General features: G+C 37.7%; 1 protein-coding gene and 1 pseudogene across 5 annotated transcripts in view; both read right to left on the bottom strand.

Annotated features, from left to right (window-relative positions):
* The window catches only part of PHTF1 (putative homeodomain transcription factor 1), a 71,925-nt gene that overhangs the window by 12,333 nt on the left and 40,807 nt on the right, over positions 1-18,785 (bottom strand). For all 5 annotated transcript variants that reach the window (XR_004042206.3, XR_009564366.2, XM_060301094.2 and 2 more), the window contains one exon: positions 687-842. Coding sequence is in view for 3 of the 5 variants with exons in the window: in XM_060301094.2 (XP_060157077.1) it covers positions 687-842 (156 nt within the window). In the remaining 2 variants the exon portion in view is untranslated. The remainder of the gene's footprint in view (positions 1-686; positions 843-18,785) is intronic.
* Positions 1,322-2,682, bottom strand: LOC115859766 (glycine cleavage system H protein, mitochondrial-like; annotated as a pseudogene).

The following is an 18,785-nucleotide window of genomic DNA, read 5'->3' as shown; positions in this document are numbered from 1 at the left end:
TGAGTTCAAAAACTATATCTTATTCATCTTGGTATCCCCCAAATAATCTAACATCCTCATTAAACATTCATGGAATGGAAAAAGATCACTGCTGTTAATTTACTAATCCCTTGTTTTTCCCCTTATGGTAAGAATTCTCCACTATAATTCTAAGGCCAAAAAAAAAAAAATCTAATGATATTCGGTATTTTTATTGAAAACTTATGGATAAACATGAAATTAAACACAAAAAACCCAACTCTATACTACTCTGTATTTATAAGAAACATTTCTCAATCGTAACATCTACTCACATACTAAAGAGCAAGTATTTCCCAAACACTGAATGTATTCAGCGTTTGACTGATAGAGAAGAAAGTCAAGAAGCTTATTAAACATCCTTAAATGACAGGTATTCTAAAGATCTAATACTTGACACAGAATATGAGATTAAAAGCATGCTCCATTACCACCAACAAAAATAATTTTTATACTATGAAGTAGCACCCAATCCTGGGAGCAGGTGGGAAAGATAATATCCTCATTTTATAAAGAGGAAGCAATTATATAGTTGCAAAGTGACTTGTAAGGTGTAAGGTCATATAGCTAGAAAGTGACAGAATCTAGACTCAACCCTGAATCTTCTGCAGAAATCTTATTATACCATCTCTAACCACTGAATCAAACTGTCAAGGAGCAATCAATACCTGTTCAGTAAGTAATATTGAGACATTGCTGTATTTCTTATTGGTTTCAGACCCCAGTGAGGCTAAGCGCAGTAAGAAAAGTAGTAAAGCTGATTCCCAGATCAAAAACTCCCAATTATAAGCATCATTTAGGAAAGTTTTATGTCCCCGGAGAACCTGTGAAAAGGACAAAAAAAAAAGTTAAGTTTTTCACTTGTTTTAAAATCTGTAATTACTCCTTTACTCTAGAACTTTAAAAATATTTACAAGATACCAATATTTTAATACTCAAAGTAGGAGACTTTTAATACTCATAAAGTATTATCTATTCAATTAGTGATTATGTATTTCTCTAAGTTTCCTAGATTTTCTTCTTTGCATGAGAGACAGCAAGGGTCTGGAAGTAACAAGGGAAGAAAACATAATAGAATAAGGGAAATAAGACAAATATATTTCCAAACTCTTTAACCACAAGTGTGCCCACTCACAATTATATGGTGACCATATTTCAAAGTAGGGTTGGCCAAAAAGTTCCTTTGGTTTTTAAGTAAAAATAAATGACACATTTTTCATTTTCACCAAGAACTTCATTGAACAACATATTCACCCTTTTGTTCCACTACCTTCTGCCACTTTTCAGGCAACTTCATAATTCCATCTTCCCAAAACGTTTTTATCTTTTTGAGCAAAGAACTGTTCCAGGTGCCTTTTACAGTCTTGCAGGGAATTGAAAATTTTTTCCATTAAGAGAATTTTGTAAAGACCTAAATAAATGGAAATCCAAAGGTGCAATGTCTGGTGAATGTGGTGGATGAATCGGAACTTCCCAGCCAAGCTGTAACAGCTTTTGCCTGGTCATCAAAGAAACCTGTGGTCTTGCGTTATCCTGATGGAAGATGATGTGTTTTCTGTTGACTAATTCTGGATGCTTTTCGTTGAGTGCTGCTTTCAGTTGGCCTAATTGGGAGCAGTATTTTTTTTTAAGAATTTGAATATTTTATTATTAAACTGTTTCTTATTTTCCTGCAAGGCTGTTGCTTAAAAATAGCACCAGCAAACACAGTATATTGCAAAATTAAGATAGTAATGTTCTTTACTGGACACTATACAACTAACAAACTTTTCTCCACTGCCATTTACTTCCAGTGGCAAGTTCATTGAGTATTTTGACCCAAATCCAGGGATGGCTGTAAGCAAGTTACAATATTATATAAGGTTAAGATAACAATGTTATCCTTGAATTGCATCATTTTTATAACTAGTTTTACCACAGATAATTTCAGGAATTCTGAGTATTATAACTGGAGACTAGCCTAAAAATCACAGGGTGTTGTGAAAAAGATGCATGTGTTTATCTGAAATCATTAGGAGGTTAAGGGGTATTTTCTTCAGGCAACATTGTTGCAAGTAGTTTCTTTTGCTAAAAGTTGCTTTTTAAAAATCTATCCACCACTAATTTAAGACAACTATGCTAGATTAAGTTGTTTCAAACTAATTTATTTAGGGGTTCCATTTTCACTCCTCAATAGATTTTATGTATTTCTCATGTGCTTCTTCACTCATTAGTTCATCTAGTTCTGAAGGATTACTGAGTGTCATCTTGATCAGCCAACCATCATCATAACAAGATCTGTTGACAAGTCCTGGATTTTCTGCTAGGGCTTCATTAATTTCAGTTACTTCTGACAGAGGAGAATAGAGTTCACTAGCAGCTTTCACCCTTTCCAAAGCACCAAATTCCTCGTTTGTTCAACTTTGTCCCAACTTCAGGCAGACTACAGTAAACAACATCTCCCAAAGCTTCCTGTGCAAAATTGCTGATTCCCACTGTTCCAACACCGTTTTCTGCTGTTACCCATTTATGTTTGTCTGAATTTACAATCCGACAGCAGAGTGGGTCCAGTGCGCAGCACCCGGACGGCACCCGCCCGCAGTCCCCAGGGCCGCGGCAGGCAGGGCGCGTTGGGCACAGGCTGCAGACCGCAGCCCGCACGCTCCACGCCACTCGCGGCGCCATGTTCTCAGGGGTGCTGGGAGCAGTATTTGTTGGAATTAATCATTTGGTTTTCTGGAAGGAGCTCATAATAGAGGACTCCCTTCCAATCCCACCATATACACAACATCACCTCCTTTGGATGAAGACCGGCCTTTGGTGTGGTTGGTGGTGGTTCATTTCGCTTGCCCCGCGATGTCTTCCATTCCTCATTATTGTACACTATCCACTTTTCATCTCCCGTCACAATATGTTTTAAAAATGGAACATTTTCGTTACGTTTAAGCAGAGAATCGCATGTGGAAATACAGTCAAGAAGATTTTTTTCGCTTTACTTACGTAAAACCCAAACATCAAAGCGATGGACATAACCCAGCCGGTGCACATGATTTTCATTGCTCAACTTGGATATTGTATGTCGGCTATCTCCTGTGTGGTATAATGTTGATTATTCTCAATTAATGTCTCGATTTGAACCCTATCAACTCCAACTGGTCTACCCGACCACAGAGTAACGTCCAGAGAGAAATCTCCAGCACAAAACTTCACAAACCACTTTTGACACGTTCGATCAGTCACAGCACCTTCTCCATATACTGCACAAGTCTTTTTTGCATTTCATTTGTGGTTTTACCTTTCTTGAAATAATAAAGCATCATATGCCGAAAATGTTGCTTTTTTCCTTCCATCTTCAATATTCCATATTCAACATGGCTGCACAAAAATTCACCAGTTTTGATAAGTTTTTTTTTTAAAATGCAGGCTGACATGACAGCTGTCACAATACAATCTAATGAAATTGTTTCAAATGAAGTTAGACAACTAAGCACTCCTAGAGCCATCTTATGGAAAAAAACTGAACAAACTTTTTGACCAACCCAATAGTAAATTTGCATTTGAATAACAGAGCCCCCTAAAACATGCGGCCCATCCCACTGGCATGACTAGAAAATCCTAAGGATCAGCTCTTTACTCCACTTTAGGATCTGAATAACAACAGCCGCAGCTACCAATTATAAAATGCCTATAATGTGTCAAGTTTTCAGGTAAAAGTTCTTGTTTTTTACAAAATTTTTTTGTTGATTGAAATGTAAAGAAGTTTACTAAAGCAAGCCCAAGGTAAAGAGATTTATTGAAAAATATAGAGACTCCTCACAGAAACTAAATGCGGGCCTTTGAAAATCAGGAAGTCAGCAGGTAGCTGCCCTCCCCATCTCCCTTCCACTAGGGCCATTCAGGCTCCCCCCTCCACTCCTCTCAGCTAATTCCACTGCCTTGCAAGACCCTTTTTTACTGCTCCCCCCAACTCTGACTTGTTTCCAATGCTACTGGCCCCAGTGATCCCTTCTGACCTTTCTTCTGCAAAGTCCACCACTGATACCTCAGGTTTTCATTTCTAATTTGCAAAAGAGGGAATATGTTTAGTTTAGTCTGGGTCAGGTATTCACCCCAGCAAGTTACTTACAACTAGGGGGTGGGGGTGGGGGGCGGCAGGGGGGAGGAAAGTAACAACTAATAGCAACCTAAAAGTGCTGAAAGTAACTGGCAACCTAGAAATCTCTACCCATTAAAAATATCCTTCAAACATGAAAGTGATAAAAGACATTTTCAAACCAACAAAAACTGAGAGAATTCATCACCAGCAGATTCTTCAAGCAGGCAGGAAATAATCCCAGAGAAAAACACAGAAATGCACAAACTAATGAAAAGTAATGGAAAGGGTAAATATGTAGGTAAATATAAATGAATAATTAACTACAAAAAGCAATAATAATTACATCTTATGGGTTTAAGATATATGTAAAATTAAAATGAAGGACATGTGTAACACAAAAGTGAATGGGTAAAAAAAAAAAAAAAGTGAGGGCTTCCCTGGTGGCGCAGTGGTTGAGAGTCCGCCTGCAGATGCGGGGGACGCGGGTTCGTGCCCCGGTCCGGGAAGATCCCACATACCGCGGAGAGGCTGGGCCCGTGAGCCATGGCCGCTGGGGCTGCGCGTCCGGAGCCTGTGCTCCGCAGCGGGAGAGGCCACAACGGTGAGAGGCCCGAGTACCGCAAAAAAAAAAAAAAGTGAATGGGTAAATGACATAAAGTGTTGTAAGGTCCTAGCATGGTAAATTAATAATTTTATTAGACTGTAATAAGCTAAGGATGTATGTTGTAATCTCTGGGGTCAACAGTAGTAAATATATATATATATATATATATAAAGTTAACAGAGAGGATTAAATGAAATATTTTAACATATTTGATTAATAAAAGATGGCCCAAAAAAAGAGAAAAAGGAAAATTAACAAATAAACCAAATAGGAACCAAATAGTATCTGTAGTTATAGTAATTAAGTTTAACTGGGTCAGACATTCCAAATCACTAAAACTGGGAGGCTGGATTAAGAAACAAGCAAACAGGAGCAGGACTGGAGACAACATAATGGAGTAGAAGGACCTTGAGCTCACCTCCTCTCACAAGCACATCAAAATCACAACTAACTGCTGAACAACCATCAGTAAAAAAGACTGGAAGCTACCAAAAAAAATATTCTACATTCAAAGACATAAAGAAGAAACCACAGTGAGATGGTAGGAGGGGTGCACTCGTAATATAATCAAATCCCATACAGCCTGGGTGGGTGACCCACAAACTAGAGAATAATTATATCACAGAAATTCTCCCCAAGGAATGAGAGCTCTGAGCCCCACACCAGGTTCCCCAGCCTAGGGGTCTGGCACAGGGAGGAGGAGCCCCAGAGCATTTGGCTTTGAAGGCCAGTGGGACTTGATTGTAGGAGCTCCACAGGACTGGGGAAAACAGAGACTTCACTCTTGGAGGGCATATACAAGGTCCTTGTGCACTGGGACTGAGGGCAAAAGCAGTGACTTCATAGGAGCCTGGGCCAGACCTCCCTGCTGGTCTTGGAGGGTCTCCTGGGAAGGCAGGGGGCAGCTGTGGCTCTCTCTAGGATCATAAAAGCTGGTGGCTGACACACTGAGGAGTGTTCATTGATGTGAACTCTGGCTGGAGGTAGACGTCTCGCCTGGGATCTTGGCACCAAGGCCTGGCCCCACCCAACGGCCTGTAGGTTCCAGTGCTGGGACGCCTCAGGCCAAACAACCAAAAGGGCAGGAACACAGCCCCACCCATCAGCAGACAGGCTGCCTAAAGACTTCCTCAGCCCACAGCCACCTCCAGACATGCCCCTTGACATGGCCCTGCCCACCAGAGGGCCAGCACCCAGTTCCACTCACCAGTGGGCAGGCACTGGCCCCTCCCACCAGGAAGCCTGGACAAGCCTCTAGACCAGCCTCACCCACCAGGGGGAAGACACTAGAAGCAAGAAAACTGCAATCCCATGGCCTGTGGAACTAACTCCAAAAACACAGGTCAGAACCCACCCTGGGAATGGTCCCTGGCCCTTAGGTAACAAGATGGGAGTGTACTGTTGGGACACATAGGACATCCCCTACAGAGGACCACTTCTCCAAGGTCAAGAAATGTTAACTATTCTACTACATACGTAAGAAAACAAATAGAAATTTAAACAAAATGAGACAGCAAAGGAATATGTTCCAGACAAAGAAACAAGATAAAACTCCAGAAGAACACTAAGTAAACTGGAGATAGGCAATCTACCTGAGAAAGAGTTCAAAGTAATGATTGTAAAGATGATCCAAAAGCTCAGGAAAAGAATGGATGCACAGAGCAAGAAGTTATTAGCAAAGAGTTAGAAAATATAAAGAACAACCAAACAGAGTTGAAGAATGCAATAACTGAAATGAAAAATACACTAGAAGGAATCAATAGCAGAATAAATGAGGCAGAAGAACAAATCAGTGAACTGGAAGACAGAGTAGTGGAAATCACTGATGTGGAACAGAATAAAGAAAAAAGAATGAAAAGAAATGAACACAGGTTAAGAGACCTCAGGGACAATGTCAAATGCACCAACATTTGCATTATAGGGGTCCCAGAAGGAGAAGAGGGAGAGAAAGGGCCTAAGAAAATATTTGAAGAGATAATAGCTGAACAATTCCCTAACATGGGAAAGGAAACAGTCACCCAAGTCCAGGAAGCATAGAGAATCCCATACAGGATTAACTCAAGGAGGAACAGACTGAGACACATAGTCATCAAACTGACAAAAATTAAAGACAGAGAAAATATGAAAACAACAAGGGAAAAGCAACAAATAACATACAAGGGAATCCCCATTAGGTTATCAGTTGATTTTTCAGCAGAAACTCTGCAGGCCAGAAGGGAGTGGCATAATATATTTAAAGTGATGAAGGGGAAAAACCTACAACCAAGAATACTATACTCAGCAAGGCTCTAGTTCATATTTGATAGAGAAATCAAAAGCTTTACAGACAGGCAAAAGCTAAGAGAATTCTGCACTACCAAACCAGCTTTACAACAGATGCTAAAGGAACTTCTCCAAATGGAAAAGAAAAGACCACAACTAAAAATAAGAAAAGTATGAAATGAAAAGCTCACCAGTAAAGGCAAACATATAGTAAAGGTACAAAATCATCCACATACAAATATAACATCAAAACTAGTAATTGTGAGAGGAGGAGAGAGAGTATAAAGGCAGGATATTTAAAATGCATTTGAGGGCTTCCCTGGTGGCACAGTGGTTAAGAATCCCCCTGCCAATGCAATGGGCATGGGTTCGAGCCCTGGTCTGGGACGATCCCACATGCCACAGAGCAACTAAGCCCGTGCACCACAACTACTGAGCCTGTGCTCTAGAACCCATGAGCCACAACTACTGAGCCCATGTGCCACAGCTACTGAAGCCCGCATGCCTAGGCCTATGCTCTGCAACAAGAGAAGCCACTGCAATGAGAAGCCCACGCACCACAACAAAAAGTAGCCCCCGCTCGCCACAACTAGAGAAAAGCCCGCGTGCAGCAATGAAGACCAACACAGCCAAAAAAAATTAAAGTTAAAAATAAATAAATAAAATGCATTTGAAATTAAGAGATCAGCAACTTAAGACAATCTTGTATATATATAGGCTGCTATACCAAAACTCATGGTAACCACAAACCAAAAATCCATAATAGATGTACACACAAAAAAGGAAAAGGAATCCCAACACAACACTAAAGATAGTCATCAAATCACAAGAGACGAGAACAAAAGAGGAAAGGTAAAAAAAATGACCTACAAAAACAAATCCAAAACAATTAACAAAATGGCAATAAGAACATACGTATCGATAATTGCTTTAAATGTAAACAGATTAAATACTCCACCAAAAGACACAGACTGGCTGAATGAATACAAAAGAAGACCTGTACATATGTTTTCTACAAGAGACCCACTTCAGATCTAGAGGCACATACAGACTGAAAGTGAGGGGATGGAAAAATGTATTCCAGGTTAGAACTACCTCCCCAGAGATCAGGCAAGGGTAAGGGAGGGCTTGGCTGCTGTTTTTAAACGCAGCATTTTTTGTTCCCTTTCTAGAAACCAGCTGCAACGTTAGGTCAGAGCACATTAAAATGAGCCACTTCTGAACCAACAGCACCAGGCCCCAGGCCTGCTGTGAAGGCCCCAGCAAACATCAGGGCTTGGTCCACGTGATGTGCCTTCCCATGCTTGTCAAAGCGGTGCTCTGCCTCAGAGTTGAGGTAAGAGAGGCATCAGGACACCTCACATTCGGTCACCTAGCAGAGATCAGCAATTCCTGGGCTCAGTGAGGAGGTTTGCCATGTGTCTGACAGGGTCTTGGTGCTCTGTCTAACACTGGGTGTCAGGCCTGAACCTCTGAGGTGGGAGAGCTGAGTTAAGGACATTAGACCACCAGAGACCTCCGGGCCTCATGTAATATCAAAAGGCAAAAGCTCTCCCAGAGATCTCCATCTCAATGCTAAGACCCAGCTCCACTCAACAACCAGCAAGATACAGTGCTGCACACCCTGTGCCAAACAACTAGCAAGACAGGAACACAACCCCACCCATTAACAGAGAGGCTGTCTAAAATCATAATAAGGTCACAGACACCCCAAAACACACCACCGGATGTGGTCCTGCCCATTAGAAAGACAAGATCCAGCCTCATCCACCAGAACACAGGAACCAGTCCCCTCCACCAGGAAGCCTACACAACCCACTGTACCAACCTTAGCCACTGGGGACAGACACCAAAAACAACAGGAACTACAAACCTGCAGCCTGCAAAATGGAGACCCAAAACACAGTAAGTTAAGCAAAATGAGAAGATAGAGAAATACACAGCAGATGAAGGAGAAAGATAAAAACCCACCAGACCAAACAAATGAAGAGGAAATAGGCAGTCTACCTGAAAAAGAATTCAGAGTAATGATAATAAAGATGATACAAAATCATGGAAATAGAATGGAGAAAATGCAAGAAACGTTTAACAATGACCTAGAAGAACTAAAGAGCAAACAAACAATGATGAACAACACAATAAATGAAAGTTAAAATTCTCTAGAAGTAATCCATAGCAGAGTAACTAAGTCAGAAAAATGGATAAGTGACCTGGAGGATAAAACAGTGGAAATAACTACTGCAGAACAGAATAAAGAAAAAAGAATGAAAAGAATTGAGAACAATCTCACAGATATCTGGGAGAATGTTAAACACACCAACATTTGAATTATAGGGGTCCCAGAAGAAGAGAAAAAGAAAGGGATTGAGAAACTAACTGAAGAGATTATAGTTGAAAACTTCCCTAATATGGGAAAGGAAATAGTCAATCAGGTCCAAGAAGCAGAGATGGTCCCATACAGGACAAAACCAAAGAGAAACACGCCAAGACACAGGTTAATCAAACTATTAAAAATTAAATACAAAGAAAAAAATATTTAAAGCAGCAAGGAAAAGACAACAAATAGCATACAAGGGAATCCCCATAAGGTTAACAGCTGATCTTTCAGCAGAAACTGTGCAGGCCAGAAGGAAGTGGCAGGACATATTTAAAGTGATGAAAGGGAAAAACCTACAACCAAGTTTACTCTACCCAGCAGGGATCTCATTCAGATTTGACGGAGAAATTAAAACCTTTACAGACAAGCAAGAGCTAAGAGAATTCAGTACCACCAAACCAGCTCTACAACAAATGCTTAATGAACTTCTCTAGGCAGAAAACACAAGAGAAGAAAACAACTTACAATAACAAACCCAAAACAATTAAGAAAATGGTAATAGAAACATACATATCGAAAACTACCTTAAATGTAAATGGATTAAATGCTCCAACCAAAATACATAGACTGGCTGAATGGATACAAAAATAAGACTCGTACATATGCTGTCTACAAGAGACCCACTTCAGACCTAGGGACACATACAGACTGAAAGTGAGGGTATGCAAAAACATATTCCATGCAAATGGAAATCAAAAGAAAGCTGGAGTAGGAATTATCATATCAGACAAAATAGACTTTAAAATAAAGACTATTACAAGATACAGAGAAGGACACCACATAATGATCAAGGGATCAATCCAAGAAGAAGATATAACAATAGTAAACATTTAGGCACTCAACATAAGAGCACCTCAATACATAAAGTCAAATGCTAACAGCCATAAAAGGGGAAATCAACAGTAACACAATCATAGTAGGGGACTTTAACACCCCACTTTCACCAGTGGACAGATCATCCAAAATGAAAATAAGGAACACAAGCTTTAAATGATACATTAAACAAGATGGATTTAATTGATATTTATAGGACATTCCATCCAAAAACAGCAGATTACACTTTCTTCTCAAGTGCTCATGGAACATTCTCCAGAAGAGATCATATCTTGGGTCACAAATCAAGCCTTTGTAAATTTAAGAAAATTGAAATCGTATCAAGTATCTTTTCCAACTACAATGCTATGAGACTTGATATCAATAACAGGAAAAAAATCTGTAAAAAATACAAACACATGGAAGCTAAACAATACACTATTAAATAACCAAGAGATCACTGAAGAAATCAAAGAGGAAATTAAAAAATACCCAGAAAAAAATGACAATAAAAACACGACAACCCAAAACCTATGAGATGCAGCAAAAGCAGTTCTAAGAGGGAAGTTTATAGCAATACAATCCTACCTCAAGAAACAGGACACAGCTCGAATAAACAGACTAACCTTACACCTAAAGCAATTAGAGAAAGAAGAACAAGTAAACCCCAAAATTAGCAGAAGGAAAGAAATCATAAAGATCAGATCAGAAATAAATGAAAAAGAAATGAAGGAAACGATAGCAAAGATCAATAAAACTAAAAGATGGTTCTTTGAGAAGATAAACAAAATTGACAAACCATTAGCCAGACTCATAAAGAAAAAACGTGAGAAGACTCAAATAAATAGAATTAGAAATGAAAAAGGAGAAGTAACAACTGACACTGCAGAAATACAAAGGATCATGAGAGATTACTACAAGCAACTCTATGCCAATAAAATGGACAACCTGGAAGTAATGGACGAATTCTTAGAAAAGCACAACCTCCCAAGACTTAACCAGGAAGAAATAGAAAATATAAACAGACCAATCACAACTACTGAAATTGAAACTGTGATTAAAAGTCTTACAACAAACAAAAACCCAGGACCAGGTGACTTCACAGGAGAATTCTATCAAACATTTAGAGAAGAGTTAACACCTATCCTTCTCAAACTCTTCCAAAATCTACCAGAAGGAGGAACACTCCCAGACTCATTCTACGAGGCCACCATCACCCTGATACCAAAACCAGAGAAAGATGCCACAAAAAAAGAAAAGCACAGGCCAGTATCACTGATGAACATAGTGCAAAAATCCTCAACAAAATACTACACACAGAATCCAACAGCACATTAAAAGGATCATACACCATGACCAAGTGGGGTTTATTCCCAGGAATGCAAGGATTCTTCAATATACGAAATCAATGTGATAAACCGTATTAACAAATTGAAGGAGAAAAACTATATGATCATCTCAATAGATGCAGAAAAAGCTTTTGACAAAATTCAACACCAATTTATGATAAAAACCCTCCAGAAAGTAGGCATAGAGGGAACTTACCTCAACATAATAAAGGCCAAATATGACAAACCCACAGCCAACGTAGTTCTCAACGGTGAAAAACTGAAGCCATTTCCACTAAGATCAGGAACAAGACAAGGTTGTCCACACTCACCACTATTATTCAATATAGTTTTGGAAGTTTTAGCCACAGCAATCAGAGAGGAAAAAGAAATAAGAAAAAGAAATAAAAGGAATCCAAATCGGAAAAGAGGAGGTAAAACTGTCACTCTTTGCAGATGACACGATACTATACATAGAGAATACTAAAGATGTTACCAGAAAACCAACAGAGCTAATCAATGAATTTGGTAAAGTAGCAGGATACAAAATTAAGGTGCAGAAATCTCTTGCATTCCTATACAGTAATGATAAAAAATCTGAAAGAGAAATTAAGGAAACACTCCCAATTACCATTGCAACAAAAAGAATAAAATGCCTAGGAATAAACCTACCTAAGGAGACAAAAGACCTGTATGCAGAAAACTATAAGACACTGATGAAAGAAATTAAAGATGACACAAACAGATGGCGAGATATACCATGTTCCTGGATTGGAAGAATCAACATTGTGAAAACGACTATACTACCCAAAGCAATCTACAGATTCAATGCAATCTCTATCAAAGTACCAATGGCACTTTTCACAGAACTAGAACAAAAAATTTCACAATTTGTATGGAAACACAAAAGACCCTGAAGAGTCAAAGCAATCTTGAGAACGAAAAACGGAGCTGCAGGAATCAGGCTCCCTGACTTCAGACTATACTACAAAGCTACAGTAATCAAGACAGTATGGTACTGGCACAAAAACAGAAATATAGATCAATGGAACAGGATAGAAAGCCCAGAGATAAACCCAAGCACATATGGTCACCTTACCTTTGGTAAAGGAGGCAAGAATATACAATGGAGAAAAGACAGTCTCTTCAATAAGTGGTGCTGGGAAAACTGGACAGCTACATGTAAAAGAATGAAATTAGAACACTCCCTAACACCATACACAAAAATAAACTCAAAATGGATTAAAGACCTAAATGTAAGGCCAGACACTATAAAACTCTTAGAGGAAAACACAGGCAGAACACTCCATGACATAAATCACAGCAAGATCCTTTTTGACCCACCTCCTAGAGAAATGGAAATAAAAACAAAAATAAACAAATGGGACCTAATGAAACTTCAAAGCTTTTGCACATCAAAGGAAACCATAAACAAGACAAAAAGACAACCCTCAGAATGGGAGAAAATATTTGAAACAAAGTAACTGACAAAGGATTAATCTCCAAAATATAGAAGCAGCTCATGCAGCTCAATATCAGAAAAACGAAAAACCCAATGCAAAAATGGACAGAAGACCTAAATAGACATTTCTCCAAAGAAGGTATACAGATTACCAACAGACACATGAAAGGATGCTCAACATCACTAATCATTAGAGAAATGCAAATCAAAACTACAATGAGGTATCACCTCACACCAGTTAGAATGGGCATCATCAGAAAATCTACAAACAATAAATACTGGAGAGGGTGTGGAGAAAAGGGAACCCTCTTGCACTGTTGTTGGGAATGTAAATTGATGCAGCCACTATGGAGAACAGTATGGAGGTTCCTTAAAAAACTAAAAATAGAACTACCATACGACCCAGCAATCCCACTACTGGGCATATACCCTGAGAAAACCATAATTCAAAAAGAGTCATGTACCACAATGTTCACTGCAGTACTATTTACAATAGCCAGGACACGGAAGCACCTAAGGGTCCATCGACAGATGAATGGATAAGGAAGATGTGGCACATATACACAATGGAATATTACTCGCCCATAAAAAGAAGAAATTGGGTTATTTGTAGTGAGGTGGATGGACCTAGAGACTGTCAGAGTGAAGTAAGTCAGAAATTCAGAAAATACCGTATGCTAACATATATATGGAATCAAAAAAGAAATGGTTCTGAGGAACTTATGGGCAGGACAGGAATAAAGACTTAGACGTAGAGAATGGATCTGAGGACATGGGGAGGGGGAAGGGTAAGCTGGGACAAAGTGAGAGAGTGGCATTGACATACATACACTACCAAATGTAAAACAGAGAGCTAGTGGGAAGCAGCCACATAGTGCAGGGAGATCAGCTCGGTGCTTTGTGTCCACCTAGAGGGGTGGGATAGGGAGAGTCAGGGGAGACATAAGAGGGAGGGGATATGGCAATGTATGTATATGTATAGCTGATTCACTTTGTTATACAGCAGAAACTAACACACCATTGTAAAGCAACTATACTCCAATAAAAATGTTAAAAAAAAGGTATTCCATGCAAATGGAAATGAAAAGAAAGCTGTAGTAGCAATACTTATATCAGACAAAATAGACTTTAAAATACAGTTATAAGAGAGAAAGGACACTACATAATGATCAAGGGATCAACCAAAGAAGATGTAACAATTGTAAATTCATGTGTCCCCAACATAGGAGAACCTCAATATATTAGGCAAATGTTAACAGACATAAAAAAAGGAATTGACAGTAACACAATAATAATGGGGGATTTTAACATCCCACTTATATCAACAGACAGATCATCCAGACAGAAGATCAATAAGAAAATCCAGTCCTTAAATGACACATTAGACTAAATGAACTTAATTGATATTTATAGAGTATTCCAACTGAAAGCAGCAGAATGCACATTCTTTTCAAGTGCACATGGAACATTCTTCAGGATACATCACATGCTGGACCACGAAGCAAGCCTTGGTAAATTTAAGAAAACTGAAATTATATCAAGCATCTTTTCTGACCACAACACTATGAGATTAGAAATCAACTGCAAGAAAAAAACACGAACACACGCAGGCTAAATAATATGCTATTAAACAACACTGAAGAAATCAAAGAGGAAATTAAAAAAAATAGCTAGAGACAAATGAAACTGAAAACATGATGATCCAAAACCTATGGGACACAGCAAAAGCAGTTCGAAGAGGTAAGTTTACAGCAATACAAGCTTACCTTAGGAAACAAGAAAAATCTCAAATAAACCACCTAACCTTACACCTAAAGCAACTAGAGAAAGAAGAAAAAACAAAATCCAAAGTTAGTAGAAGTAAAGGAATCATTAAGATCAGAGCAGAAATAAATGAAATAGAGACTAAGAGAACAATAGAAAACATCGATGAAACTATTAACAAAAGCTGGTTCCTAGAAAAGATAAACACAATTGATAAACCTTTAGCCAGACTCATCAAGAAAAAAAGGAAAAGGGCCCAAATCAATAAATTAGAAATGAGAGACTACTCCAAGCAACTATATACCAATAAAATGGACAACCTAGAAGAAATGGACAAATTCTTAGAAAGGTACAATCTACCAAGACTGAACCAGAAGAAACAGAAAATATGAACAAACTGATCACAAGTACTGAAATAGAATCTGTGATTTTAAAACTCCCAGAAAACAAAAGTCTAGGACCAGATAGCTTCACAGGCAAATTCTACCAAACATTTAGAGAGGAGATAATACCTACACTTCTGAAACTATTCCCAAAATTGCAGAGGAAGGAACACTTCCAAACTCATTTTATGAAGCCATCATCACCCTGATACCAAGAACAGACAAAGGTATCACAAAAAAAGAAAATCAGGCCAATATCATTGATAAACATAGACGCAAAATCCTCAACAAAATACTAGCAAACTGAATCCAACAATACATTAAATGATCAAGTGGGATTTATCCCAGGGATGCAAGGATTTTTCAATATCCACAAATCAATCAGTGTGATACACCACATTAACAATTTGAAGAATAAAAACCACATGATCAATAGATGCCTAAAAAGCTTTTGACAACATTTAACATGCACTAGTGATTAAAAACTCTGTAGAAAGTGGGCATAGAGGGAACATACCTCAACATAATAAAGGCCATATATGACAAACCCACAGCTAACATCATACTCAACAGTGAAAAGCTGAAGACATTTCCTCTAAAATCAGGAACAAGACAAGGGTGCTCAATCTCATCTCTTATATTCAATATAGTCTAGGAAGTCCTAGTCACAGCATTCAGAGAAGAAAAAGATATAAAAGGAATCTAAATTGGACAGGAAGAAGTAAAAGTGTCACTGTTTGCAGATGACATGATACTATACATAGAAAATCCTGAAGACACTACCAGAAAACTACTAGAGCTCATCAATGAATTCGGTAAAGTTGCAGAATACAAAATTAATACACAGAAATCTGTTGCATTTCTACACACTAACAACAAAAGATCAGAAAGAGAAATTAAGTAAACAATCCCATTTACCACTGCATCAAAAAGAATAAAATACCTAGGAATAAACCTACCTAAGGGGGCTAAATACATGTACTCCAAAAACTATAAGACACTGATGAAAGAAACTGAAGAAGACACAAACAGATGGAAAGATATATATATATATATATATATATATATATATATATATATATATATATATATATATATACTGGTTTCTTAGGCTAGAAAAATTAATATTGTTAATATAATCATACTACTCAAGGCAATCTACAGAATCAGTACAATCCCCATCAGATTACCAATGGCATTTTTCACAGAACTAGAACAAAAAAATTTTTAATTTGTATGGAAACACAAAAGACCCCGAATAGCCAAAGCAATTTTGAGAAAGAAAAGCGAAGCTGGAGGAATCAGGCTCCCTGACTTCAGATTATACTACAAAGCTACATTCATCAAAACAGTACGGTACTGGCACAGAAACAGAAATATAGATCAGTGGAACAGGATAGAAAGCCGAGAGATAAACCCATGCACCTATGGTCACCTAATCTATGACAAAGGAGGCAAGAATATACAATGGAGAAGAGACAGCCTCTTCAATAAGTGGTGCTGGGAAAATTGGACAGCTACATGTAAAAGAATGAAATTAGAACACTTCTCTAACATCATATACAAAAATAAATTCAAAATGGATTAAAGACCTAAACATAAGACTGGATACTATAAAACTTCTACAGGAAAACATGGGTAGAACACTCTTTGACATAAATCACAGCAAGATCTTTTTTGACCCACCTCCTAGAGAAATGGAAATAAAAACAAAAATAAACAAATGGGACCTAATTAAAGTTAAAAGCTTTTGCACAGCAAAGGAAACCTTAAACAAAACAGAAAGACAACCTACATAATGGGAGAAAATATTTGTAAATGATGAGGCTGACAAGGGATTAATTTCCAAAATATACAAACAACTGAATAACAATAAACCAAACAGCCCAATAAAAAAGTGGGCAGAAGATCTAAGTAGACATCTCTCCAAAAAAGACATACAGATGGCCAAAAGGCCCATGAAAAGATGGTCAACATCACTAATTATTAGAGAAATGTAAATTAAATCTACAATGAGGTATCACCTCACTCCAGTCAGAATGACCATGATGAACAAGTCTACAAATAATAAATGCTGGAGAGGGTGTGGAGAAAAGGGAACCCTCTTGCACTGTTGGTGGGAATGTAAATTGATACAGCCACTATGGAGAACAGTATGGAGGTTCTTTAAAAAACTAAAAATAGTTACCATATGATCCTGCAATCCCACTCCTGGGCACATATCCAGACAAAACTATAATTCAAAAAGATACATGCACCCCAATGTTCATTGCAGCACTATTTACAACAGTCAAGACATGGAAGCAACCTAAATGTCCATCGACAGATGAATGGATAAAGAAGATACGGTATATATATCACAGGGAGCTATACTCAATATTTTATAGTAACCTATAAGGGAAAAGAATCTGAAAATAATATATATTCATATATGTGTATAACTCAATCACTTTGCTGTATACCTGAAACTAACACAACATTGTTAATCAACTATACTTCAATAAAAAAGAGAGAGAGAGAAAGGGGAAAAACTCAAAAAGAAAATATATTTTGTAATAAATACAGACCTGTTACCAAAATAAATTAATAAAATAACCTTTCAGCATTGAAAAAAATATATCACTAAAGATATTAAAGCACTTTGATAGTTTAACAGCAAAAAAAAAAAAGAAAAAGAAACAAGCAACCAAAAAGGGATATGCTGATTATAAGAGATAGAACTATACAAAGACAAAATAAATGAAAAAGGGTAGACAAAGATATTGCATACAAAAACTAATCAAAACACAGATGGTGTAGTTAAATTAATATCAAATAGAGCAGACTTTAAGTTAAGAAACATTAGAAATAGAGACATTTTATAAGGTCATGAAAGGTAAAGAAAGCCTGACACTGTTTAGGATTAAAGAAGATTAAAGAGACATAACAGCTAAATGTAATAACTGATCCTGGATTGAGAAAAAAAATAACTATAAAGGACATAAAAGTCTATCCACCAAGGAGACGGATAACAATTCTAAACCTGTATGCATCCAGTTACACTGCTTAAAAACATATAAAGCAAAAATTGACAGAAATAAAAGGAGAAAAAGATAAATCCACCATCGGAGCAGGCTTGACCACACCTCTCTCAGTGGCTGACAGAATAAGCAAACCAAAAAGATGAGTAGGGACACAGGAAGTTTCAGCAATACAACTAATAAACTTGGGCTAATTTATATAGAGAGAACGCTGCTCTCCAAAACAGTGGGATACAAATTCTTTCAAAGTGCTGATGGAAGATTTAATAAAACTGAGCATATACTGGATAATAAAGCAATTCTACATATTTCAAAGGACTGAAAACATTCAGAGCGTGTTTTCTGACCATAGCAGAATTAAGTTAAAATTCAATCAATGGAAAAGTACAGGATAAGGCTGTAACTTCTTGTAATAAAGGAAACACAGAAGTACCAAAATAAATAAATAAATAAAGATACAGGGACCTGTCAAAAGAACACAGGAAGGGGCTTTAAGGGTCTCCCACTGGCCAAATCTGGGACAATTTAGGAATCAAAACATAGTAATAGTTTATAATCCACTGGATAAAAATAAGAACACAGGAGTCCATAGCGTAGTAAATGAATGAATGAATAAATGGGAAAGAAGAAAAAGTCTACTTTAGAGTGACAACTAATAAAATTAGAAGAAACGATGGAG

Source organism: Globicephala melas, chromosome 1 (genome assembly GCF_963455315.2).
Source record: "Globicephala melas chromosome 1, mGloMel1.2, whole genome shotgun sequence".
Taxonomy (NCBI): domain Eukaryota; kingdom Metazoa; phylum Chordata; class Mammalia; order Artiodactyla; family Delphinidae; genus Globicephala; species Globicephala melas.
This window is presented reverse-complemented; position numbering and strand designations above follow the sequence as displayed.